This window comes from Callorhinchus milii, unplaced genomic scaffold (assembly GCF_018977255.1).
Source record: "Callorhinchus milii isolate IMCB2004 unplaced genomic scaffold, IMCB_Cmil_1.0 Scaffold5, whole genome shotgun sequence".
Classification (NCBI taxonomy): Eukaryota; Metazoa; Chordata; class Chondrichthyes; order Chimaeriformes; family Callorhinchidae; genus Callorhinchus; species Callorhinchus milii.
The window spans coordinates 35883826-35907732 of record NW_024704746.1 but is presented as its reverse complement, the minus strand read 5'-3'; the positions used below and the strand labels follow the sequence as shown (position 1 = coordinate 35907732).

The window sequence follows — 23907 nt, the reverse complement described above, 5'->3', positions numbered from 1 at the left end:
CAGAGCCTGATATAGACGAGGACATGGGTAGCAGAGCTTTGAGTATAATATAATTAATAGGGAGCTTGGGAGACTGGCAAGGACGTTAATATATAATATATACTGTAATATATAATAGCTAGATTAATATATATCATACCGTTCTTAAGGTCAGATCACATGTTGTTTCTTCTTGTCAAAGTTATATAGCTAGTGGATTACCAGGTACACTGACAATCTCCCTATAAAGTGTTTGCTGTAAAATACGATTCTAAGATTTTCTTTCAATCTTACGTACAATTAACACAATGTCAAAATGAAACGTACTTCGATTGAGATCTGGGCATTGAGTAATATACCCCTGTGGCATCACAAGAATCTTCACGTCCTGCATGACGCCCTGTGGTGAGAAACAAATTCCATCAGTAAATACCCACAATAAAAATCCTCAGTCCTATTGCTCTCTTCAGCTTGCAACACTGCTTTTTTGTGGCTTTGGTTTCTTCCCCTAGAAAAGTACACTAGAAACTGTGGCTAATATTGCAGAAAACAAACAAAAGTTCAAGTGCTCAGGTTTTGTTATCGTAACTGTAAATCAATGGAGATTAACAGCGCATCATATTGCTATTTTAAATTTGGAACATTACGAAATAAATTAACAGGTCTTAACTACATATTGGATAAACTGCAGTCAGAGTGTTACAAGGCTGTATCACAGCAGAGGGATCTGATGCCATTGTAACCTTTTAGAGTTATGTCTGTCTGAGCATTTTCGAAAGTCAACTGAACCCTGAAGCTGTCTTTAAATGTGTGAAGCCCACCTTCAAACAGCTGTTCCACTCTGTTCACTCACAGAGTGAGGTTAGTGGTGTTTCACAACATATTCACAATTCAACGCTTTTTGAAATGCTGTTAATTTCACCCCATGATTTGCTATTGATGTCGTTCAAAAGTTCCCATAAAGATTCATATAATCTGCAAGATGTGACAAAGAGATGACAGAATGCGCCCACATGTACCAGCAGAAGCTAGAGCTTGAGCTGACACCCCTTGTGAAGATGCCTTGCTTTAGAGAAGAATTAACCTTGAGTTAAGACCATTATTTCAGTTCTCACTGCTTGAGGTATTGACCTTGAACAGTTACTTCCTGCATTTGTTCCAGTTAATTTCACAATCAGTTGCTTCTATTGAAATTGATCAAGACTAGTTTGAACCAGTTGAATGATCAAACTGCTTTCAATTGAATTTCTCAGTAGAAAACTGTTATTACATTTGCTTCAATACTCAACCTTTATTGAATTGTGGCATTGTCATTAGTTGTATAAAACTGCATGATTAATCCAAGGCCGAATAATATGCAGTGTATTTCGTTTTACATTTAAAGATTGTGCTATAAGATGAAAAATTTTATTTTGTAAATTAGCTGACTTTTGGGAATATGAAAACTATCCAAATTTCAGACAATCAGATTAACTACTAACTTTCCTCACTGGGAGGCGATAGTGATTCTCCTTGGAGCTGAACTAGCTCCAAGGTGAGGCACCTGGTTATGGAATAATAGTCAGAAGGGCGATTTTAACCAGTTAAACGCCCACAGTACCTCAACATACATTCTTGCCCAAGCCACACCAACTTGCACATAATACTTCCCAGAATCAGGTATGCAGTGTGCATCCCTCCAGGAAGAGAGTGTGCATTCCATTTCAGACACAGAGACATTTCCATGTGTAGGTGATGGCATATGTGGAATTCTCAGTCCGGTTTGAATACTCTTAAGCATGGTGATAGGTTTCTGCATTTAACAGACATCTGGCTAACCAAAAAACTGAAGGGTTAGAAATCCGAAACAGGCTATTTCCTACACATTGGCAAAGTTGAGAGTGAATCGCTATTTAAAATCAATTCCAATCAAAACCAGATTTGGGCTCAACTGGAACAAAATAGACGGTATCCGCCCAGTGCAGATTTCTCGCTTGGATTCTTGCCAAACCCTGGATATTACGAATACTTAGCTTCGAGAAAGTATTTTAAGTATAGTGAGAACAGAGAAATTAATCACTGATTTAAAAATGAATAATTTTTGCTGCCAGCCTTCACTTGCTCAACAGTAATACAGTAGGAGAAATTGATTGATATTGACTAATGAAACCTGTTTCAGCATCACTTTATACAGAATAAAATAGCTGTATTATTTCTGCGTTTGGCTCACCTTGAAAAGACCATGAACATTGTTTCTTTGTCCTAACCAAAGTGCTGAGCCAGTTGGAATATCCATGTAAGGTCGTTCAATAACACGTTCGTAAATCCTATAAGCAAAGACGCAAACTATTAATTGAAATACATTGGTGGAGATGTAGTGAAATCCAATGAGCTTCTTGGCTGACAGAGTGACTTTTAAGTGATGAAAGAGTCTCTATTCAGAGGTGGATTGAAATGAATCAAAAGCAGTTTGTAAAGTTCATATAGTGAAAGCACAATAACATATACACCCATTTAATTTAACCTGCAACCTGCATTTCTTTGGATCTGAACTGTTAAAACATCTGAACAAATAAAATATTAAAAATGACAGGGACAAGGTGGCTGTTTCAGACTAAAGTGTAACCTATTTCACCATGCAAATTTTAAAAATAGTGAGGGAGAAATTAATTGACATGGAGAATTCAAATGCCTAATTTATATTTGTAGATTAATAAATAAAATGGGGGAATAATTCCACCTGGGTTAAGATTTACTCTATTTATGTAAATAGTACTTTCTTGTTAAAATAACTTACAGATAAACTACTTTTAAAATTAAGAATGTATTTAAGAATTTTCCAAATTCCAGGTGCTCTGAAATGCTACACAAACAGAGCAAATCTAGACCCAGGGGGATTTTCTCCCTAATAATGTTTATTGCCAGCTGTTTTAAGATGGAATATGGCCTCTCGGGTGGATTAAAATGTTGAATTGCATCTTATCAGTGCTCCATCACCAACACTGCCATAAGACATGCTTGACTGTTTGCTATAATCGCAGCATTGGCATATAATAACATTCAGTTGCCTCAAGAACAATTTTGTTCTCAGTGGGAGGTTCTTCACATACTCAACATTCAGATTCATTGAAAACAATAGGCTCTTTCAGTTTCTTTCTCCAGCAGTGCGGTAGGGAATTATTCTCATGTCATTCACTGGGGACCATTAAGATAGAAAGTGGGTGGTAAAGTGCTGGACTACTGAACCCTGAGTCAAAATATTCTACTGAGCAACTGAACGCTGCCCACGTTTCAGAGGCTTTAAGTAACTAAATGAAGCACTTAATGATCTCATAACCAGGTGGGGTACAAGATTCAAATAGGGCAGACAATCAGCAATACAGCAGCAGAATATCGAGGCCTATTTTATGGAACCAGAGATCTCTGCATTTGTAGAGGAAGTAATGTGGAGGAATGGTATGACTTTCAGTTCTGACAGCTGCCTACCAGATCCAGTTGCCAGGATGAAGGCATGTTGGCAGGAAAGCAGGAGAATGCTTCCCTGGTCAGTCCACATGACAAGAAGTAATAAAAATCTGCATGAAAGTCCAATTATAATCTCATACTCCCAAGGCCCATACATTATGGACCAGTGGAGAACAAAATGCACTCCACCATTCATTGTTGGTAAATTCACCGACCTTCAAAGAATCATCCTTTCAATATTTTGTGAGTGACATAGTTGAATTGAGGCTATTGTGTGCTATGGGCATACAAGCACTGGGATCTCAGTTGAGACTATCCAAACTCATTTCACAAAGGACAGAGACATTCATCTCTTATTTTGGGTAGTGAAAATTAAGTTGCTGAAAAATTGAACTAATTTAAAATAACCTTTTCAATTAATAATGGTAACTGGGTTGATCAGGTATGGCAAGTCAACCCAACAATATATCATCTATTCACAGCACTCAGCCATCACTGGCTATCCACATTATTATTCTTAATTATTCATCCGATAAGTAGAAACATAGTAACAGGTTAGGGCAGGAACAGACTATTGGCTCATATGGCCTATCCATCCAACTTCCCCAAATACACTTTCAGCAGATATATCTCATTACCTAATAATCCTGAATCCTTTTAATTTCAAGGATCTTAACGAATTGTATCTTGAAATCATAGAATCATAGTATCTGCCAGTAGAGAAGGAGGCCATTCGGCCTATCGTGCTTGTGTTGGCTCTTTAAAAGAACTATTCTAACTCCCTCGCTCTTATCCCATATCCCTGCAAATTTTTCCTAATAACTCTTCTATGTAATAGTTANTTTTTTTACTTACTTGTTGCAGTCCACGTATAAAACTATATGCGATGCACTAACAGCCAAGGCTACTCGATGCCATTGACCATCAGCCAAAGCATATGGAAATACCTCTGTGCGGGACTGATGCCACCAATACTGATAATGAAAACGTACTTCATTCCGATGGCCACTGCTCTCCAGCTCCAGATACCTGAAACAACACAGCATTCTAAATATGGACACTATTCAAATTATTCAATAATATATCCGGTAATACAAATTTACATTAATATAGCAACTTTCCCTTCAATTAAAGAAGCATTTGTTTACATTCGCTATTCATATTTTCGTTGCAACTATATATGAATTTCACACATAGAAACCAGTGTCAAACCCCAGCAATGGCATCAACATGTCATTTAAACTGAGATCTCATTATTCTGGCATTCCTAAATTCACAGCCAACCCCAGCTATGATGAAAACAAACTCAAAATTAACCTAAATACAGTTCTTTGTATTATGGTATTAATCTGCAATTTGATCATCATAAACTGTCATCTGGTGTATCTCAAGAGACCTTGCCCAGCATTACAAAGGTTAACATGATATTGGTAGATTGTGTAGAACTGTGTGTGTACTTCATAAACACAGAACCTAGCTCAAAATATGTTCTCACTTGGTTGTCTAACTCACGAGTACACACATCAAATGATACAGGCTACCTCCTGTGCAGTTGTTAAAAGATGTCAGGTCCCATCAGCATTAAAGTCATTGTACACAGGATTGCAAAACATTATATAAACTTGATGGCATATCCAGCTGGAAACAAGCCGTGTGTGTGCTTGAAGTGGAAAAAGTGTGCTCTCCCAGTGTTTCACCCACAAAATATACAGTCAATTCACTTTCAGTATATTTTGTGAAGCACTTTGAGATGTTTTGAAGACGTGATAACCCGCTATATTAAATGCAAGGATTATCATATTTCATTACAAATCTCAGAGAGATTCCCTTTGTAATGTAATATTGAGGAAGCACCATCTTTTACTATTGAGCTTTATTGAGCAAAGAACTGGAAATTACAATATTGGTATAATGGAATTGTTCTATTTGGAGTATTGCTCAGCGACACAGAGGAAAACTAGACAGCTAAATTGGGAATTCTCCCCAAACTGAAAGATTTTGAGAGAAAATTACACATACTATGTCATTTTTAATGTTTGGAGTATGGTCCGTGGGTCAGTTGTGGTTTTGTTGTATAATAACACCTTACGTGTTCCATATCCAATAAGAGAACCAAATCTATGATTTGACTGGTTAAAGAGGAAATAATGTTATTGAGTGGCACACAATAAGTCCCACAGACACAATGTCGTAGGGAAATTTTAGGAATGTAATGGGCAGAGAATTTTTTTTTGTCATTTAAATGACCATATAATGAAGTCCTGTAACTCAGTGGTTAGAGCACTCGCCTCACAAGCAAGAGACCCATGTTCGATTCCCGGCAGGGCGAAATGTTGGGCAAGTTTCCTTACTTCACAAGCCTCTGTTTACTTGTCAGTAAGTAGGAACCCGGTTATTAATCGATTGGCGGATCACTTTTCTGGGATAATAATCCTTCAAAAAAAGCCAATAATAATTTGGTCACTCAATCCATGACTGTTTGTGGGACACTGCTGAGCATAATTAGCTGCCACGTTTCGACCGCAAGTATTCTGTGAAGTGCTTTGAGACGTCTAGAAGACGTGAAAAGCACTATATCAAATGTTAGGATTATTATTATATTAATCCTAAATATATTAATTATATTAATATTATTATAAGCGCTTTGGGACGTCCTCCCGACGTGAAAAGCGCTATATCAAATGCAAGGATTAGTATTATTATTATAATAGATATTTAGAAAATCTGCAAAAAGGTACAAAGGTTGAATATAGAAAATTATAAGAGTTTCCTTCAAATCAAATGGAGATCAAATGACTTAAGTATGAATTTATGCTTGGAATTAGTTTCTCCACGCTCCCCATAGTGAGTTGTAATGTTGTGCAGGGGTATTTTACAGATCATTTAAATAAAATGTCTAATGAATATGGATTTACATGCACTGATGGGACACTGATGTTTCTCATGTTATTGATGTGTCTATAAAGTATAAAAGCATAGTAGCTAAATCAAAGTAAAATAGAATTAGGTAAGAAGTGTGTCTCTATAGGGGGAGTGCACATTCCATTCCCTGGAAATTTTCCATGCATTCATGGCATACATATGTTAAACTCTATCTGGTTTGGGTACACTAAAACATTGTGATGAGTCAAGACACCCAAATGACCAAAAATACAGGAAGTAGAGAATCAGGGAAAAGCTACAGTGTAACAAATGTGATTGTGTCAATAGATGTGATTATTTGTGGAAATATTCCTAATTACTATACGAAGAATAGAAGTGGTTTGTACTTTTTTTTTACTATTTACTAACATGTGAAACACTTTAATAATCAATTTACTTGATAAAGAAAAACTAGAAGATGTAGATGTGGTACTTTCCAGCTTTCATTTCTTTTCTCTGAACCCTCTTACTATCTGTTGCCATCTTCTCTTCCAAATTCTGATAATAAGTCATCGTTTGTCATTGTATTGTGTTCTGCTCTCTGAACTTCATGTGGAGTACAAGTGATAAGCTGTCATTGTATGCAGGATGGTTTAAAGAATTACACTTTTTGCAAAGGCAATGTTTGACTCATTTTGTAATTGTCCAGCATTTTAAATCTTTTTAGCAATCACAGAGCAGTTTGGGTAAATTGTAAGTGCAATTTTACTGCACTAAGAATAAATGCAAAATGCAAGCTTTCAGATAAAACACCAACTGAGTCACTTACCTATCATCAGAGTGATGAATTGACAGAATGACACCTGAATTGTAGGGAGTCTGCTTCAGTGTAACCAGAACAGTAAACTCGTGTGTGTGCTTCAGTTTTTGAGACACCTGTTCCGCTGCAGATGGAGAAGCTTTTATTTTTCTGACAGTATCTGTACAAAAGAAAAGTAGGCAGCAAGTTGTAATTATTTCCTAGGGATTTCAATCGTATTTAAAGATCTCTTCCTGGACTGCCTTTTCGGCAAGTGTTAATGGATTATCGTGCTGGTAAATCTGGCAATTTATCCATGCTATTGTTTTGCAGTGCTGAAGGAAGTCAGAGGATTGAACTATTTGCTGCCCCCTTTGTACTACTGGAGCAATTTGACATTGTTTCCATGGTAGAGTAATTTGTAACAGAATTACAGGAGTAAAACTTGTAATATTCTTTAACTGTTCCTTAATTTAACACTGTCATTAATTTAAGGAACATTTGAGGGATACCACAACTTTGACCTTGTAATTCCCAATCTGATTGCTCTCCCGGGAGGAAAGGGGAGCTGATGGATGGTTATGCACATGCATAACTGGCCAATGCCAATTCCAATTTTAATGTTACCAGCTTGCCAATAATACACAAAACCTACTTGTTTAAAGATCTGATGTGGAGCTTGATCCCACAATCTTCTAACTCACTTGAGCCAAGCTGATATCTTTAGTTAGCTCCTTTAATTGTAACCTGTTCCTGAGTACTGTGATTTCAACAGGCAGTTGCCATTCATAAGTAAACAGTAGAAATCAATGAAATACAGCATTGTATCATTCACCACAGTCTAAAATATCCAACCCCTATGCGATCCTGACGGCTATTTGGAGTGAGTAATGCAGTGGCTGAATCTATCAACTTCCAGTAATGGTGCACAGTGTCCAAGTTATAAAGCTTGTAGTTTTCGCTCACCACTGATGTGCAGATAAAGCGCAATAAGCTTTGATGTCAAAGCTCAATTGCCATCACCTAATAATTGTAGAGGAGGTTTTAGTCAACTACAGTTGGATATAATTTATGCTCAGATACATCGAGAACAAAAACTAGTCAGTTTTAAAATCTGTAATCCTTATATTTCATTTTGTTCATGTTGAAACGTATCAAAGTGCTTCACAGAGATTTCTACAAAGTGTAGTGACTGTGTATTTTTAGGGAAATACAGCAGCTAAATTGCACACAAGAGTGTCCCAACAAGTAGCAGTGAAGTGAATTACCTTTTATTTAATCTTTATATAACTTACAACATCAAATGTATTCTCTATCATTGTTATTCAACTTGAATCTCTAATACTGAATCCATCAACTGCACTTTGTGCAATGGTACCACAGACTGATTAAATCTCAAGCAATCCTGAGTTATCTCTATATCAGGCATGTTTGACTTAAGCCAAAGGTTTACACAAGCAGATACCTGATCAGATTTCAGCATAGCAGAAGGTCTGAATGGGAAGTGGAGGCAGATATTTTTGGTCAGCACCCAGTCATGAACTGGTCATTCAGATCCAGTTATACGACTGATTTTATTTTCATAAACTGTATTTTCAAAAATGTATAGCTTTTGCACATGTTATAAAAAAATGATACTGCAATTTACCCCCTTTATCACTTTCATTGTCGGTAACAAAAAGAAAGGAAATTACACATGACACTTTTATTTCGTATTATGGCAACTGAATTGCTTCAGGAAGCTGCCTTTTCAGGTTTATTATAGGACGGTGTCAGTTCCTACACAAGCTTGGAGCATTTACTGTACCAACCTTCTTCTTTAGAAGAGCATTAAACTTATCACAGTGGATTATTACAACTGCCATAGCAAAAGCGGCTGCATTCACTGCAATTTTATCCGCTGAGTATTAGGAAGACCAAACTGACATTCTGTCTTCAAAGTTGGGTGATGTGGTACAAGGTTTAATATGCCCTGTTGAGAGGGTTGGCTTATATTTTTCAAACCCCAGATTTGCAATGAATAAGTTGCCACTGTGAGTAAAGAATATTCGACCAGAAGCAATGTATTTTTTAAAATGTTTAATCCATTCAATCAACTAACCAATCAATCAAGTCATTGACTTTCTTGCTCGCTCGGTACAGAGAGAATGGGGGCGTTTGGAGTGGAGAGAAGATGGATTTAGAATTAAGTTCAAAACAAAACATCTTTTGTTTGTTTCTTTTCATGCCAGCATAATAATGTGAAGCTGCATGCCCTCCGGTGATGTGAAATTTAAAATACGACAACTTCAAAGGAATCATCATTCTTCAGGATTGGGATGAAATTATGCCTTTTATGTTCCATTTTGAAATAAAATTTGATAGAATTGTCTCATCCTCAGCTATAAAGTGTATGTTTGGATTTGATTTGCTGAACGTTGCTATAGCTTATTAGTTAGAGTACTCACCTTGCAAGCTAGAGGACCAGGGTCCGCTTCCTGGGCAGAGCGAAACCTTAGGCAAGTTTTCTTACTCCATTGCCTCTATTTACATAGCAGTAAGTGGAAACCTGATTGTTAGTCGATTAGCGGATCGCTTTTTGTGGGTAATAATCCCTTTTAAAAAAAATTTGGTCACTTCAATCCACGAATGTTTGTGTGCAATTGGCTGCTGCGCTTTGAGACGTCTCAACGATGTGATAAGGGACTATATCAAATGCAAGGATTATGATTTGCTCTACTGGAGTCACAGATGTTTTCACAGTTCCAACCGAGGAATGGGGTGCAAAGGTGGACAAAGTCATGCTCAATTGGGGTCTAATTTGTGGTATAGGGCTTCTTCCAGTAACAAGAATAAAAATCATGCCAATTGGTGGGATCTCCAAAATTAAAAGCTTCTACTTCAGAGTGATGTTGTGTGGGTCAACAGGATTGTATAAGAATCATAATCAGGAATAAAACAACCAAACCCTAATATACAACAATATACCCGAACTAAGCGTTCAACATACTGCACCAAAATACGTTGCTTTTGAAAGGAAATTCTTGATGAGTTAATTCTATTTTTTTAAAATAATACATTTAACCATGGTCATTGCTGCTATGAAATGCCATACAAATTCAATCTGTTTTCAATGTATACGTCACCTTCCAGTTTTAAAAGATATTTTAGCATAATTGCTAAACCCCTTTTAGTGATGGTTTGACAGTGATTAGTGATAACAAAGGATGGACTTGAAATGAGATTATGTAAATCATTCCACATGCCATTTCTAAGGCTATGATGTCCTTTCTATAGTGAAGCACCACAAACTAGATGAAATACTTCAATTGCAGCCTAACTGAATCTTGCACATATTTGACTATATTTGTCTCCTTGCTCCTGTATTCAGTGCCCTATGTATAAAATGTAGACGTCCTGTTGATTTTTTATGGTCTTGATTGCTTGTACTCCTACTCCTTAAATCCTAATTATCTATGCACCTAGGGCCGACAATTTAATACTATTACAGTATAATATTATTATATGTAATAAGATATACAGTATTTCCTTTCTTTGTTTTTCTTCTGAAAGTACACTATTTTGCATTTTCCTGCATTGAAATCATCTATCGGTCCATTATGCTAATTTATATATGTCCTCTTATAATCTTCTACAGTCTGCCTCACAGTTTGTCATGCCCCTTAATTCAGTATTATTTTAAATTTCAACATCTTGCCCCCAAATCCAGATTACATGAAAATAATCGAGGCATTAGCACAGATCCCTGGGCTATCCCCAATGCCAATGTAAAACATTTGCCTTAATACTATTCTACTTCCTGTCTTTCATCTCTTTATCCATGCTGCCATGTTCACTTTAATTTTTGCAACAGGTATCCTATGAGGCACCTTATCAGATGCCTTCCAGAAATCCATGAACACAACCTTCACTCCATTCTCTTTCACTGTGCATTCCTTTCATCTCTTCTAAGAGACGGTACTTTTCCCTATTGAGGAGGAATATCTCAGGTCCTTATGAGTACTGCCAATTGAAACTAGTTGTATTAAGGCCCAGTGAGAATATAGGAATACCTGCTTGTGTACTTTCAGCTGAGCCAAGAGAAGTTATAAATAGGACAAGTGAAGATCAATTTGTGGGAAGTGTTTAAAACTAATTTAAAGAGATTCATAGCAACACTGTTCTGAGAGGAGCTAGTGATTTGCTTTGAGGAGCGAACACCAAGGTTTTGTCTGATATTTGCGTGTTTTGTGCTTTGAGACATCTTCCTGGCCTGAAAGATGCTATGTATATGTAAATTATTGCTGCTGTTCAGCATGATTGACATTCTGATTTTTGTACTGGGTTATTATAACTGCCATGGCAAGGCCATAATAACAGTCAAATAAGATAGGTCACAACTTTTAAGAAAAAAATAGATAATTATTTGGGAAGACAAGTTTGCAGGGCTATGGGGAGAGAGTGGGGGAGTGGGATTGATTTGGATAACTCTATTACAAGAGCCAGGACAGATACGATGGGATGAATGGCCTCTTTCTGTGCTGTACAATTCTATGATACTATGATTCTATTGAACATTTAAAGAAAATCAGCATCATCTTTACAGTTTTTAATTAAGTAGTGTATGTAAAAGGAAATAATTATCTTCATGAATGTATTGAAGCATTTGCCTACAAAAACAGTCATTTTTGCTTAATTACTATCATAAGGTGCTTTGAGGCATTTCATTTTGATGAGACACTAAAACACATGAGATCTGACTTCTTTCTAACTTCCAGTTTGACTCAATAGAATAAGAACATTGTTTGTAAATTGTAAATATTTGGGCGATGCCATATTTACAGGATATTTTAAATTCTACACTATTGTAACTACTGGCAACCAACCTTTTATTTTTCTGGTGTCTGATGTCCATAAATTACTTTTCCTTATCCAATTCTCTTAAATTGCAAATATTCACTTCCATAGCTTTCTACAGCCAGATCTAAAATTGGTAAGTTTCATGAAACTACAAGATTTCTGGGTCACATGGTCAAGTTACAGTTTAGTTGTGGTTTGACTAAGGATCAATTAAATGGTTGTATACATCCAACCTCTGTGTGCCAATGTATTTGCACAAACACTATGCAAGGAAAAGAGGCTTTGGATTTCTTTATCTTACTTAAACTTAAACTTAAACGTCTCAATGTGTTTCACAGATTTCTTTACAGTTGAGCATTATTACTGTATAACAGGGTGCCTGGGACCATAAAACCCTAACTGCACTATAGCTAGACACGACCCCGGGTTTCTATATGCATGCATGCAGCCAGCCGGCTAGTTCCTTGCCAGTTCCTGCATTAAGAAAATTTGGCCCACTTTTGGGTCAGCATGTCACTGCCAATGTCACTTCCTATTTATGGCATATGCCCAAAGGAGCAAATTACATTGGTAGTGGCTTGATGACCCAGATGTCACCATTTTAGCATAGGAAGCTAAAAGCTTGGCTTCTGGGTCATTGGGTCATCATCATTGTCACTTCCTGCTATGTGCATGTGCAGCGTACAGAAAATATTGTGGATGGTGACCAAATGGTCTGGAAGTCGGCTATTTTAGAGATCCAAGAATCTATCCACATTATATAAATGCAAATTGTTGTTGTATTTTAGTGCTAAAAGATTTGCTGGGAGAGAGGGAGGTTGTGCATTTACATAGTGAATGGGATCCACACTGCAATCATGTTATAATGGAATTCACACTAAAGAAATGTGTTATAACAAAGCTGCACTGCATTTGGAGATGAAAATGACAGCCAGTTTGTGCACAGCAATGCCCCACAAACAGCTATGAAATGAATTATCTTTTTTTTTCTCTCTGGGACTAGGACATCAGGAGAAATGTCCATTTCTTTTTGAATGATGCCCCAAAATTTGTTATTTGCTTGTGGAGTCCTGTAGCTCAGAGCTTAGAGAGCTCGCCTTGCAAGCGAGACATCTGGGTTCAATTCCAGGCAGGGCGAAACCTTCGGCAAGTTTCCTTACTCCACACACGTAATAATAATCCCTCCAAAAAACAAAACAATAATAAATTGGTCATTTTCAATCCACGACTGTTTGTGGGACACTGCTGTGCGCAATTGGCTGTTGCGTTTTGCCCACAAATATACGGTCAATTCACTTTACAGTCTATTCTGTGAAGCTCTTTGAGACGTCTAGAAGGCGTGAAAAGCGCTATATCAAATGAAAGGATTATTATTATTTTCTTTGAAACATCTATATACACTAGCACTGTTGCAAGTTGTGTCTTAAGATTTCAACATTAAGACACACTGATTAACGATTGGAAATACCCAGGCTCTGTCCCTCCATTGAAAATGTAATTCCCGGTAGGTGGAAACTTTACTGTAATGCAATGGCCCCTCACTATAATCTTCTCTGATCCATAAAACATTTCATAGGTCTCCCTCATGAATACCACAGCCCTCAGCTGCTGCTGGGACATGGTTTGTGCAAGAACCAGAAGAGCATCCAAGAGTGGATCCATTGTGGTAAGTAAATGAAAGGGAGGAAAAGGACAGGAGCTGAAATGAAGAGAAATGGACATGTTCATTTTAGGAAATAAACTACTCCCATTGTAATCTTATAATCCTAGAGAAGAGATGGGAACATCAAAAGACAAAGAGAATAAGTACGATTCAAAAAAAATAGGAGGGGGAATTCTAACTCCCTGAAGAATAGCTTGGTAAAGTAACAGCCTCGGGACGACAGCAGTCAAGCAAGAATGAGAAATGAATCAAACAACTAAATTTCTCAGTGTCTTTGTCCCCAGCAAAATAGACCTACATTTTTCATGGTTCTTGTGTGAATAATTGTTGCTGTCCAATTGCAAAAACGTGTTTATGAAAGTTATTTGGGGGATTTGAAGCTGTCTAGTGCTGTTCTAGTAATTTCTACCTCTTCATGTCCCATTTATGCCATTTTTACACACAGAAACAGTTTACGGCTCTTTATGATGTTACTCCTTAGCAAAACAGATCCCACTCTCACTTTCTTCTGTGTGACAGCTTCAACCATGCCCTTTCATTTCTTATCTTTTGTGCATTAGTAGAAATGAACTGTGTAGATAAATGTGCAGTTATAAGGTAACATCATTAGCATTTCACTAAATCTGTATGGTAGTAGAATCTCATTATAGATATTGGAGTTTAACTTGTAATAGTTCTTTACAGGATTTCTTAATAATGAATTTTACTCAGAAGCAATCTGCTTCCATGGGTTCACAGGAATTCTAAAGAGATTCCTATAAAGAATCCATTGGGAAATAGTGTAAATTAGAGCCCTTTAAAATTAAAGTTTTGTATTATAGGAAGTCCATTATTTTGACCACTGTGCTGGCAAGTGAAATTGCCTGTTGTGAAAATGGAACCTATCTTTCTGGAAGGCAGCACTCCCATCTCTCACCCCCCACCGAACCTTGTCAGAATTTGCAAACAATTTTGAAGGAAACAATTTTGAGACAAAAATAAAATAAATCTCTTAATTAGCAGAACCATATAACCAGAACCGTAAACTGTATTTCATGCTGAGCAAATTTCAATTCATTTCTCAGCAAAGGTTGTGCAATTCCTCCATGTGATCCAAGCATATGAGTTACTTTAATAGAATCATCAATAAATGATGAAGTAGCTCAAAAGCAATCACATCAAAGTATTCAGCATCCACTATGGTGTGTGTGCTGGATGCCATGATACAGTTTCTCTCACATGAACAGAATCAGCCATAACCTACTTCCTGACCTATAAACCGTAAAAATCCCACCGATCAAAGAAAAACAGACAAGGAATGATACAGTGCAGTTTCAGTTGTGGAGCCATTTAGCACAAAACAGATCCAAAAGATTGAAATCATCTTTTTAGCGATTCAAGAGATTGAAAAACAAGTCATGGCAGTTAATTTTGAAGATGAGTTAATTTGGGTGTTATCTTCTGGCAAATATATTTATCACAGCTCACTTTTAACAACCTATCCCCAAGCTAAGCATCATTCCCCAGCTGAGAGTTTAGTCAGACAAAAAGGCTTGTGCCAATGCTGCATCTGAGCCAACTACAAGGAAGAGAATGCCCTGGTCACTGCATGACTTGTCTGTGTTTTCAATAAGCCCAATATGTGAAGAGTTCAAGCCACAAACCACTGATTTGCTGCTCTGTGCAATTAAACATTGTTGATTTATAAAAGCAAAGTGAAAAGTCATTGCTCTTCGAATCATAAAGTTAAGAAGGCACACTCAATGTAGTCTCTTCTAGTTATACCACTAGCCTCCATGTTCTCTGAAAGTCAGGGACAAGGAAACGGTTCTGAAAAGAAACCTACACCAATAATCCTATCATTCCTCCAAAACTGCAGCTGGATCTCTCCTGCACTTGATTCATTATTTATTAATTTGCTCCGAGATGCTACCCTGCATAAGGGGCGTTATATAAATGCAAGTTATTGCTGTTAAAGATAGAGAGTTGAATTTATACATTGTGTATGTGTGTTTGTATCTATATATTATATTTAGGTTTATGTGTCAGATTGCTAACTATGCAGGTCCAAACTTAGCTATTCTTCCATTACAAAACTTTGGGTAAAGGCATTGTTCCTTTCTTTAAAAAAAAGGAACGTTTTGCAGTCAACAATGAAATTATAATTACCTTATAGACACAAGAAATAATTGGAAATATGAGCTTATATACATTGAATAATAATCCTTGCATTTGATATTGCACCTTATTACGCATTGAGACGTCTCAAAGCACTTCACAGGATACACGTAAAGTGGATTGATTGTGTATTTTGTGAGTGAATTGCACATTCACTTTTAACATTAAAATTAAATGATACTGTTTACTGTCACATGTCTATTTTTCCAAGTTACTATAATGCACCACTAACTGATGAACAATGTAATAATAATAATCTTTGCATTTGATACAGCACCTTATCACATTGTTGAGACATCTATCTTAGTTATGTTTTATGACTGATTATTCTTTTATTTTTAATTTTGCTTTATTCAGGCCATCCAGCTCCACATCTTATGCACTTTAATTAGTTGTTAGACTTTCTCATAGCACAAAATCAGTCAAAATGTCTCAATATCCAATTTACCTCAGTCACTGAGATGAGCTTCTTGCGTAATTGTAACATCAATAATGAAATTCAAACAATGCTGCTTTAGTATTTATAAATATTAATGTAATTGGCCTGCAATCCTGTCCTCCTTTGTTCCTTGTTTGTGGAATTTCTCCCCACCTCGTGGTTCCTGTTTTTTGCTTTTCACTTGTTGTTTTCTCTTGCTTGTGTAAAGTTGTGTATGATGTTTAAACTCAGTACATATCTCTGCTTTATTTACATTAATATTAGGGAGTCACAGTTCTGCATTCATGTTTTTATCTTTCTCGTTGCTTTCTCTGTCTGTGACATTGATGTGCATCTCTTGAGGTTAGTCCTTTGGGATTTCTCCTGGTGCTTGCGCACACTACAGTGGAATGATATTTTACATATTACGTAGTAATCATTTTATATCTTTTCTCTCCTCTCTCCATTTCAGTTGTGTAGATTTGCACTGTGACATACTTTGTTATTTTGGTAGTGGCAACTTGTAGTATGGGGAGTGGGGGGGGGGGGGGGGGAGGAGGAATCTGCACCATTACCAATTGTTCTTCCATTTTATCTCTCTCATAATTATTTCTTCATTCATAAGCAGAAAGCACATCCCTCTCCTTAGATCACAGTTCATGACTGTCAAACCTTGCTTGTGTCTCCATCAGCCTGGAATGAAAGTATAAAGTCCTACTCAGGACTGAATGCATTATACTTCTGGTGCTCTGGCTGAGGCAGCAGCACTGTGATGTGCATCATTAATATTAAATCAGAGTAATCTAAAAAATGTGCAGCTTTCAATATAAACTTGATTTGAAAAAATAAATCTTCTTTCCAACTAGAGTCAACATTCAATCAGTGACCAAAAAAGTGTAAGGAGGGGAACAAAGTATTAAAATAAATAACAATCCCTACATTTAATACAGCAACTTTCACTTTGGGAGGACGTCTCACAGAATCTCACCCTGTGTATTTTGTAGACAGGAAGAGCTGCCAATCATGTTGGATAAATTACTTAATTTACATTAATACCCAAAAGAAACAATGTGCCTATTCAATAGTTGAATGATATATTTAGGATATTAGGGTAAATTAGATTAAAACACATTTGATAAATTTAAATAGCCTTGCTAAATAATTTTTAGGTACTTTTGAGCGCATAATCTTGGAATTAGGAACTATCTATTAATGAAATACTTGACTTAATAAATGTTTAAATTCAGTTTATTAGAAATCATTTTTCTCTTTATAATTCAAGCACATTTTTTTTCAATACTGTTATGCTCTTCAGAATAGTATTCATTAAGTGTGCTAGCTGGATTTTGTTTGTATACACATTAGAGCGAATGAAAACAAGAGTTCCCTAACTATTAAACCAAGCAAATCACATCTTGTTATGATTCTTGCAACAAATTCTTACATGCTGTTAGGAATTAATGTGTTATGTTAATTAGGCTGATGTTAATATGCAAATTCAGTTATGCATAAAAGGCACTCTGTTTGAATTCAAAACCTCTCAATTCTTACCTTTATGAAAGTAGCAGGATATACAGTGAATATACATTGTCCTTATTGACTGAACGTCAGTGAATTTATGGGGAATAATGTATTGATCATGAAAATGATGTGGAGTTATGGATATATTTTCAATCCTGCATAAAAGTAAGTTCATTATTATAGCGCTTTTACAAAATGACTTATTAAACAGGAAGAATCTGTTTCCAGTCCTTAATCTACAGTCAAAGTAATGTTACTTGAATATAAATGTAATTTGTTGCTGTTGTTGAATGAAGTGCATCATGAGCAGCAATCTTATTGGCACTGCCACTATGCTACTATAAGATTGGTGTCTCATTCACATCAAGGAGTTGAAGTCATGTGTGCTGGAACCATCAAGAAAACACCAGCATACTGCCAAGTTTCCAGTTCTCATCTATTCCAGGCAAAGGAATAGGGGTTGTAGGTTGTAGATGGAAAAAACTGCCCACAAGCCACCATCCGGCCTTGGACACTTGAGTTATTGCCCACAATATCATAATACGGTTGTGCCTTTTTTGTTCATTGGCTAATGACTTATATTGGTGGAAAGAGGATTGATTTTTATATAAAGTATATGTTCTTATTAAAATGCCATGGATGTGTTTTAATACAGTTGTTGTTAGTTATCGCTTTAGTCTTTAATACCGAATGCTACATTTTCCACATTCTGTAGATTCTGTATGTATTCTGTCTGCAAAACATGCACTGTAAAGCAGCCTTACAACTATTTTCAAGTAACATCTTTTCACAGAGAGGCAAAATTTAGTAGTATTTTAAGCTTCAGCCTCTTTGTTTACTGGTAAACTGAAAGCATCACCCAGAACAATATAATGCTGCTTCCCTTATCGACCGAGTCCTATTGGTAAGCAATGGACAAAACATGATCTCAGTTTGTCAGTCATGTTTTTCCTTTGCAATCGATATTATCAGGTTCCCGCATTCTAGGATCAGATCATGTTTATGGTCTGTCCCAGTAGGATTTCCACGTTGACATATTGTACTGACATTGGTGGAATAATAATACTAATATCAGTCTAGCTGATTGCGGTGCAATGACAATGTCCTTTTTTGCTTGCCTCTGAGCTGTGTTTTCTGCTCTTAAATGAATCCTGCTATTATTTTATTAAGTTGCCCAAAAAATAAATAGAAGCAAAGATGATAACATTAAAAAAATGTAACCTAGCAGCAACCTAGGTTACAATATAGACACTGTTTTTAATGCTAGCTTTAAGAACATAGGTTATTGTAATCTTATCATGTACTGCCAAAGGATGAATAAAATTCAAAGCTAATTGTTTCACATACTACAATTTGGGGATTAAGATAATTGGCCAAATAAACAAGTGAACTGTTCACTATATTTGAGATTTCATAAAAGGAAATTAGAATGGTTCTTGATGGCAGATATGAATGAAGCTTAAAATGTGGATACATTTAGCATTCTTTTTTACCTTTAAAGTTTTAGTAGCAATCCATACAAAGCAAATACATGATAAGTATGATTTGACTCTAGTGTGAAAAAAAACTTTCTTAAATGTGTATTTATTTGGAAGAAGCCTTCCTTATCCTTCCTCAGTCATTCAGCTCACTACATCAACTCTCCTTTCTGAATACAACTTAGAAGGATAGGATGGATGAGTCCACTGATATCTTCTGGACACTGCAAACACCAATCCTTGGTTGATTAACTAGAAAGGCACTATTGTGTGGAGTGGGAAAGGACACTCCCTTCCCACACAGCACAGTCCAGACTGAGAAACTCCCTGCAATGCCAATACAATATATATCCAGACTGGAAATTAGCTCCTTACTGCAATGATCTACGTTTTCATGTCTAGGTCCATAATCAATTAAATTAATAGATAGATAAATAAATAAAGGTACCCATTTTATTTATTAATTATTTGCTATTTTTCTCAAGTGAAATACCAACAAAAGGCGAATCTTTGTTAAATTCTCTGTGGTGTATCACACCCACAGAATTGCGGACTGATACTCCTGTCAACACAAACCAAGTCAATCTTATGTGTGCACCTTGTGTTTACTGCTCCCAGATCTATGAGATGTAAGGCTGCAGAGCCTGTTAAATTCAGCAGCAGATCGAGACCAACAACAACAACAACAACAACAAAATTATATATGTATAGCGCCCAAAGCACTGCACCTTTACCAAACAGATCGAAATGAAGGTGACTGAAGGAACTTGGTACAACGTGAGCCCTGATCGATGCGAGATCGGTGTCACAGGTCTCTCCTGTGTGCAATCTCTCTCTCTCTCCTGAAGCAGCAACTCGCTGGGTGGAATCAATGCCAATTGCAATTGAACCTTTCTCAGCAAATAAATAGTTTTGAATCAACCTGTTTCCCGTCTCACGATTATATCCAAAAGCTGATTGTAATGTAATAGGTTGGCCCCCTGATGCTCATGAGGTATCGTGTTTCTAATCGATGCAAAAGCACTGACAATCTCCCCCTCTTCCACGTTCCTACTTCATCTGCTTTTTCGAGGGTACAGCAAATGCACGATGCCAGTAGTGAGGCTGATTTGATAGATAAATCAGCACCAGAGCTCATCTTCATCTCCCGACAGTGGGGTATTTAAAGGCTCTGCTTTCTACCGTTCCCCCGATAGAGCCCAGACCCCCCCCATAACAGGACTGCCCCGGCAATCACAGGGCATTACAGCGAGTCTGGGAGCTCCAGCCCTTTCCTCTCCATCCCATGTCCCCCTCCCGGGGAAAGGCACTCAGCAGCATTTGGCAGCTTTGAACCCTCTCTACCGCGTTGTGCAATCGATTTCACAACCTCTCCTCGCAAATCCTTCAGCCTCTCCAGGACCCTTTCCAGCTGTGAGTGAGAACCGAGCTCAGACCCCGTTCCCAGCTCAGCTGAGACAGACTTTTTTTTTTCTCTCTCTCTCTCTCTCTCTCTCTCTGAAGGCTCAATGTCATTATTTATTACCTTGAAATACAAACGCTTTGCTTCCATTGTCAAATCCTTGGACCTGGACAATCCCCTCAGTCGAATCGTCCAGTTGCAGAGCAGAAAAGACATCAATTTCCAAGGCTGGATCCACGCCAAACCCTAAAACTAACACGAACCAGATGTTACTGCGCATTTTGGGGGGCATTTGGAGCGCTGTTTTTTTTTAAAAAAACACACAAAATCCTTTCGTTACCAAATGATGACAATTCTGCCATCTCCTCCTCGCTCGTCTTTTATTAACTACACCTTTTTGAAGCTTAAAACAAAACGTGGAAACAAAGAGCGAACAGCAATGAACACATCGGATTCGCCTTTGTTAGTTATGTTACACACATATATATATATATGTGTGTGTGTATATTGATGCTAAACTTAGGACAACCACATTTCCCCACATCACAAGCTCAAATCGCTTCTCATGCTATTTCCAAAACAGCAAACACACCTTTATTGCCTGTAAATACTCCTTCGGGGATGGGGATGGGGTGGGAGGGGAGTGGGGAGAGTGATTTTTGTATTAAATCTGATTAATTCGAAAACAATGAGGTTTGAAGAAATCTTGGCTGGTTTGCCGGGGAGATCAAATCCTTGTAAAAAAAACTCCTGAAGGAAGAAAGGAAGCGAGGAAGGAAGGAAGGAAGGAAGGAGGGAAGGAAGGAAGGAAGGAAGGAAGGAAGGAAGGCGACATTTACCTGATGCGATGTGAAAAAGTGCGAAGACAGTCCCGATGATCCCGAATGCCATTGTCAGGAAACTCTCAGTCCATTGTACAGTACAGTGTATCTGTGCTCAGAGCTTTTCCTTGTGGGGATCACTGAGGAGTTGGAGGCGACCAGATGCAATTCAGAGGGAATAAGGACAGGGTCCTCCTGCGTTTAACGCCTCATCAATAAACCTCTCCAAAAAACACGCACTGGGCACCATCGCCCAGTCACATCCACCCCGTCACACACAACACCGACAGCAATCACAGTTGTTCCGGATTAAAAACAAGGGGTATAGATGTGGAGAGGTGTTGCAGGGAGACAGGGCAAGGCAGGGAGACAGGGCAAGGCAGGGAGACAGGGCAAGGCAGGGAGACAGGGCAAGGCAGGGAGACAGGGCAAGGCAGGGAGACAGGGCAAGGCAGGGAGACAGGGCAAGGCAGGGAGACAGGGCAAGACAGGGAGACAGGGCAAGGCAGGGAGACAGGGCAAGGCAGGGAGACAGGGCAAGGCAGGGAGACAGGGCAAGGCAGGGAGACAGGGCAAGGCAGGGGGACAGGGCAAGGCAGGGGGACAGGGCAAGGCAAGGAGACAGGGCAAGGCAGGGGGACAGGGCAAGGCAGGGAGACAGGGCAAGGCAGGGAGACAGGGCAAGGCAAGGCAGGGAGACAGGGCAAGGCAGGGAGACAGGGCAAGGCAGGGAGACAGGGCAAGGCAGGGAGACAGGGCAAGGCAGGAGAGGATTGCTTGTCACACGCTGCAGACTGAGAGAGTGGATCTGTTGTATGTGTGTATCTGTCTGGGGTGTCTGCTGGAGACTCGCTTTCCCAGCGCTGTCTGGACACACACTGCTCTGTTGCAAAACAACTGGCGGTTCAGGGCCATTCACACCCCCCTCCCCCCCCCCCCCCCCCCCCCCCCTGCCCCCGCCTTGTGTGTTTCTCGCCAAAGCAAGAAGCTGATGGCAAAGGGGGAGATTTCAATGCTGCTGACAGTGTGCAGCCCGTGTCTGTGTGTCTGTCTGTCTGTCTGTGTGCTGTGCAGTGCAGATGCTTTCATCCAACCTGGAGCTGAAATACCTTTAAACCCAAATTAGAGTAAAACTTCTTAATACATTTTGTTTTAATTCACAGAGTAATATCCCCTTTCATCAATATATATACACATATATATATACAATATATATTAGGATTATATATGTACATATATATATATATATAATCCTAATTCCATTCGCCATATCTCAATACAGCAGCTTCTACTTGAAGAAGAATAAGGCTTTCAGTACCTTGTGTTAACGTGTCTAATATAGACTCTGTTTCCGATAACTTGAAGACATATAATGTTTGCAGCTGAACCTGTATTTTGAAACCTAATGGTTTTATTTGGTAATTCTAACACACACCGTTAGTTATGTCTCTTCAACTTAGGGCGAATTCTGGATTCTTTTAAGCAGTGAATCTGCATCTGAGGATTTACTGTGAGATTCTGGTTATTGCGTCCTCTTGAGTATCTGCTGAAACTAAAGCAGCAGCAATGCAAGTCAGTCCCAGTGAAGTCAGATTCAAGTGAAATCGTTGTGTGCTTTCCAAAGATGTCGATCTGTTCCTTGTTGCCTCGAGTTGCCAGAACTGATTCTATACTGTGCTGTGCTTTGCAAATTGACTCTGGTTCCAAGAGCTCTCGTTTCCCCGAAGAATGGTCTGGAATCAGCACCTTTTTTTTTAAAAAAAAGGAAAAAAAAAAGAAAATGTCATTTCGAAACTCAGCCATTATCAGGTGCAGGTAAATGTTTTGTGACACGAGGTTTCCGTCACTCTGTTGCTCTTTGAGGCGTAAATAATGCAATAGCAGTGGTGTGAGGAGGTAATCATTTTAATGTAACTTAGAGGGTCATTGCATTTAATTGCACACTGAACTGAGACAACGGACAACAGTGAGTGTTTCACTGTGAATGGTGTATTCTCTGCCGGAGTTCACGGTTCACTCTATATATAGAATGGATAATCAGAGAACTCGCGAGTTAGGTTTGAATACAGCCCAAATCAACCAAGAGACACGACACATCCTGCATTCAGACACCATTCCTCTGCACATTGCATATGCTGTACAAGGTTCCACATTGCCTGATTTCTGCTTATATGTCTGTGCACTGCACTTTCTGCCACGTTAGGGGAATCGTGTTTCTGTACTTTTGACATCACTGTTATCAGAAGTCTATTGTAGTAATAATAATAATAATAATAATCCTTGCATTTGATATAGTGCTTTTCACGTCGGGAGGACGCCCCAAAGCGCTTCACAGAATATACTGTAAAGTGAATTGACTGTATATTTGTGGGCGAACGCGGCAGCCAATTGCGCACAGCAGTGTCCCACAAACAGTCATGGATTGAAAATGAACAATTTTTATTATTGTTTTGTTTTTTGGAGGGATTATTATTAGGCGTGTGGAGTAAGGAAACTTGCCCAAGGTTTCGCCCAGCCAGGAATT

General features: G+C 38.1%; 1 protein-coding gene across 1 annotated transcript in view; it reads right to left on the bottom strand.

The window, feature by feature from the left end:
* Positions 1-21776, bottom strand: part of LOC103184650 (protein kinase C-binding protein NELL2) — an 84956-nt gene extending 63180 nt beyond the window's left edge. The window contains exons 1-6 of the mRNA XM_007902791.2: positions 21402-21776; positions 20686-20814; positions 7115-7265; positions 4279-4452; positions 2189-2285; positions 307-379 (exon numbers count right to left, since the gene is read on the bottom strand). Of these exons, the coding sequence (XP_007900982.1) occupies positions 307-379; positions 2189-2285; positions 4279-4452; positions 7115-7265; positions 20686-20814; positions 21402-21453 (676 nt within the window). The 5' untranslated portion in view covers positions 21454-21776. The remainder of the gene's footprint in view (positions 1-306; positions 380-2188; positions 2286-4278; positions 4453-7114; positions 7266-20685; positions 20815-21401) is intronic.
* Positions 21777-23907: the final 2131 nt, after the last annotated feature.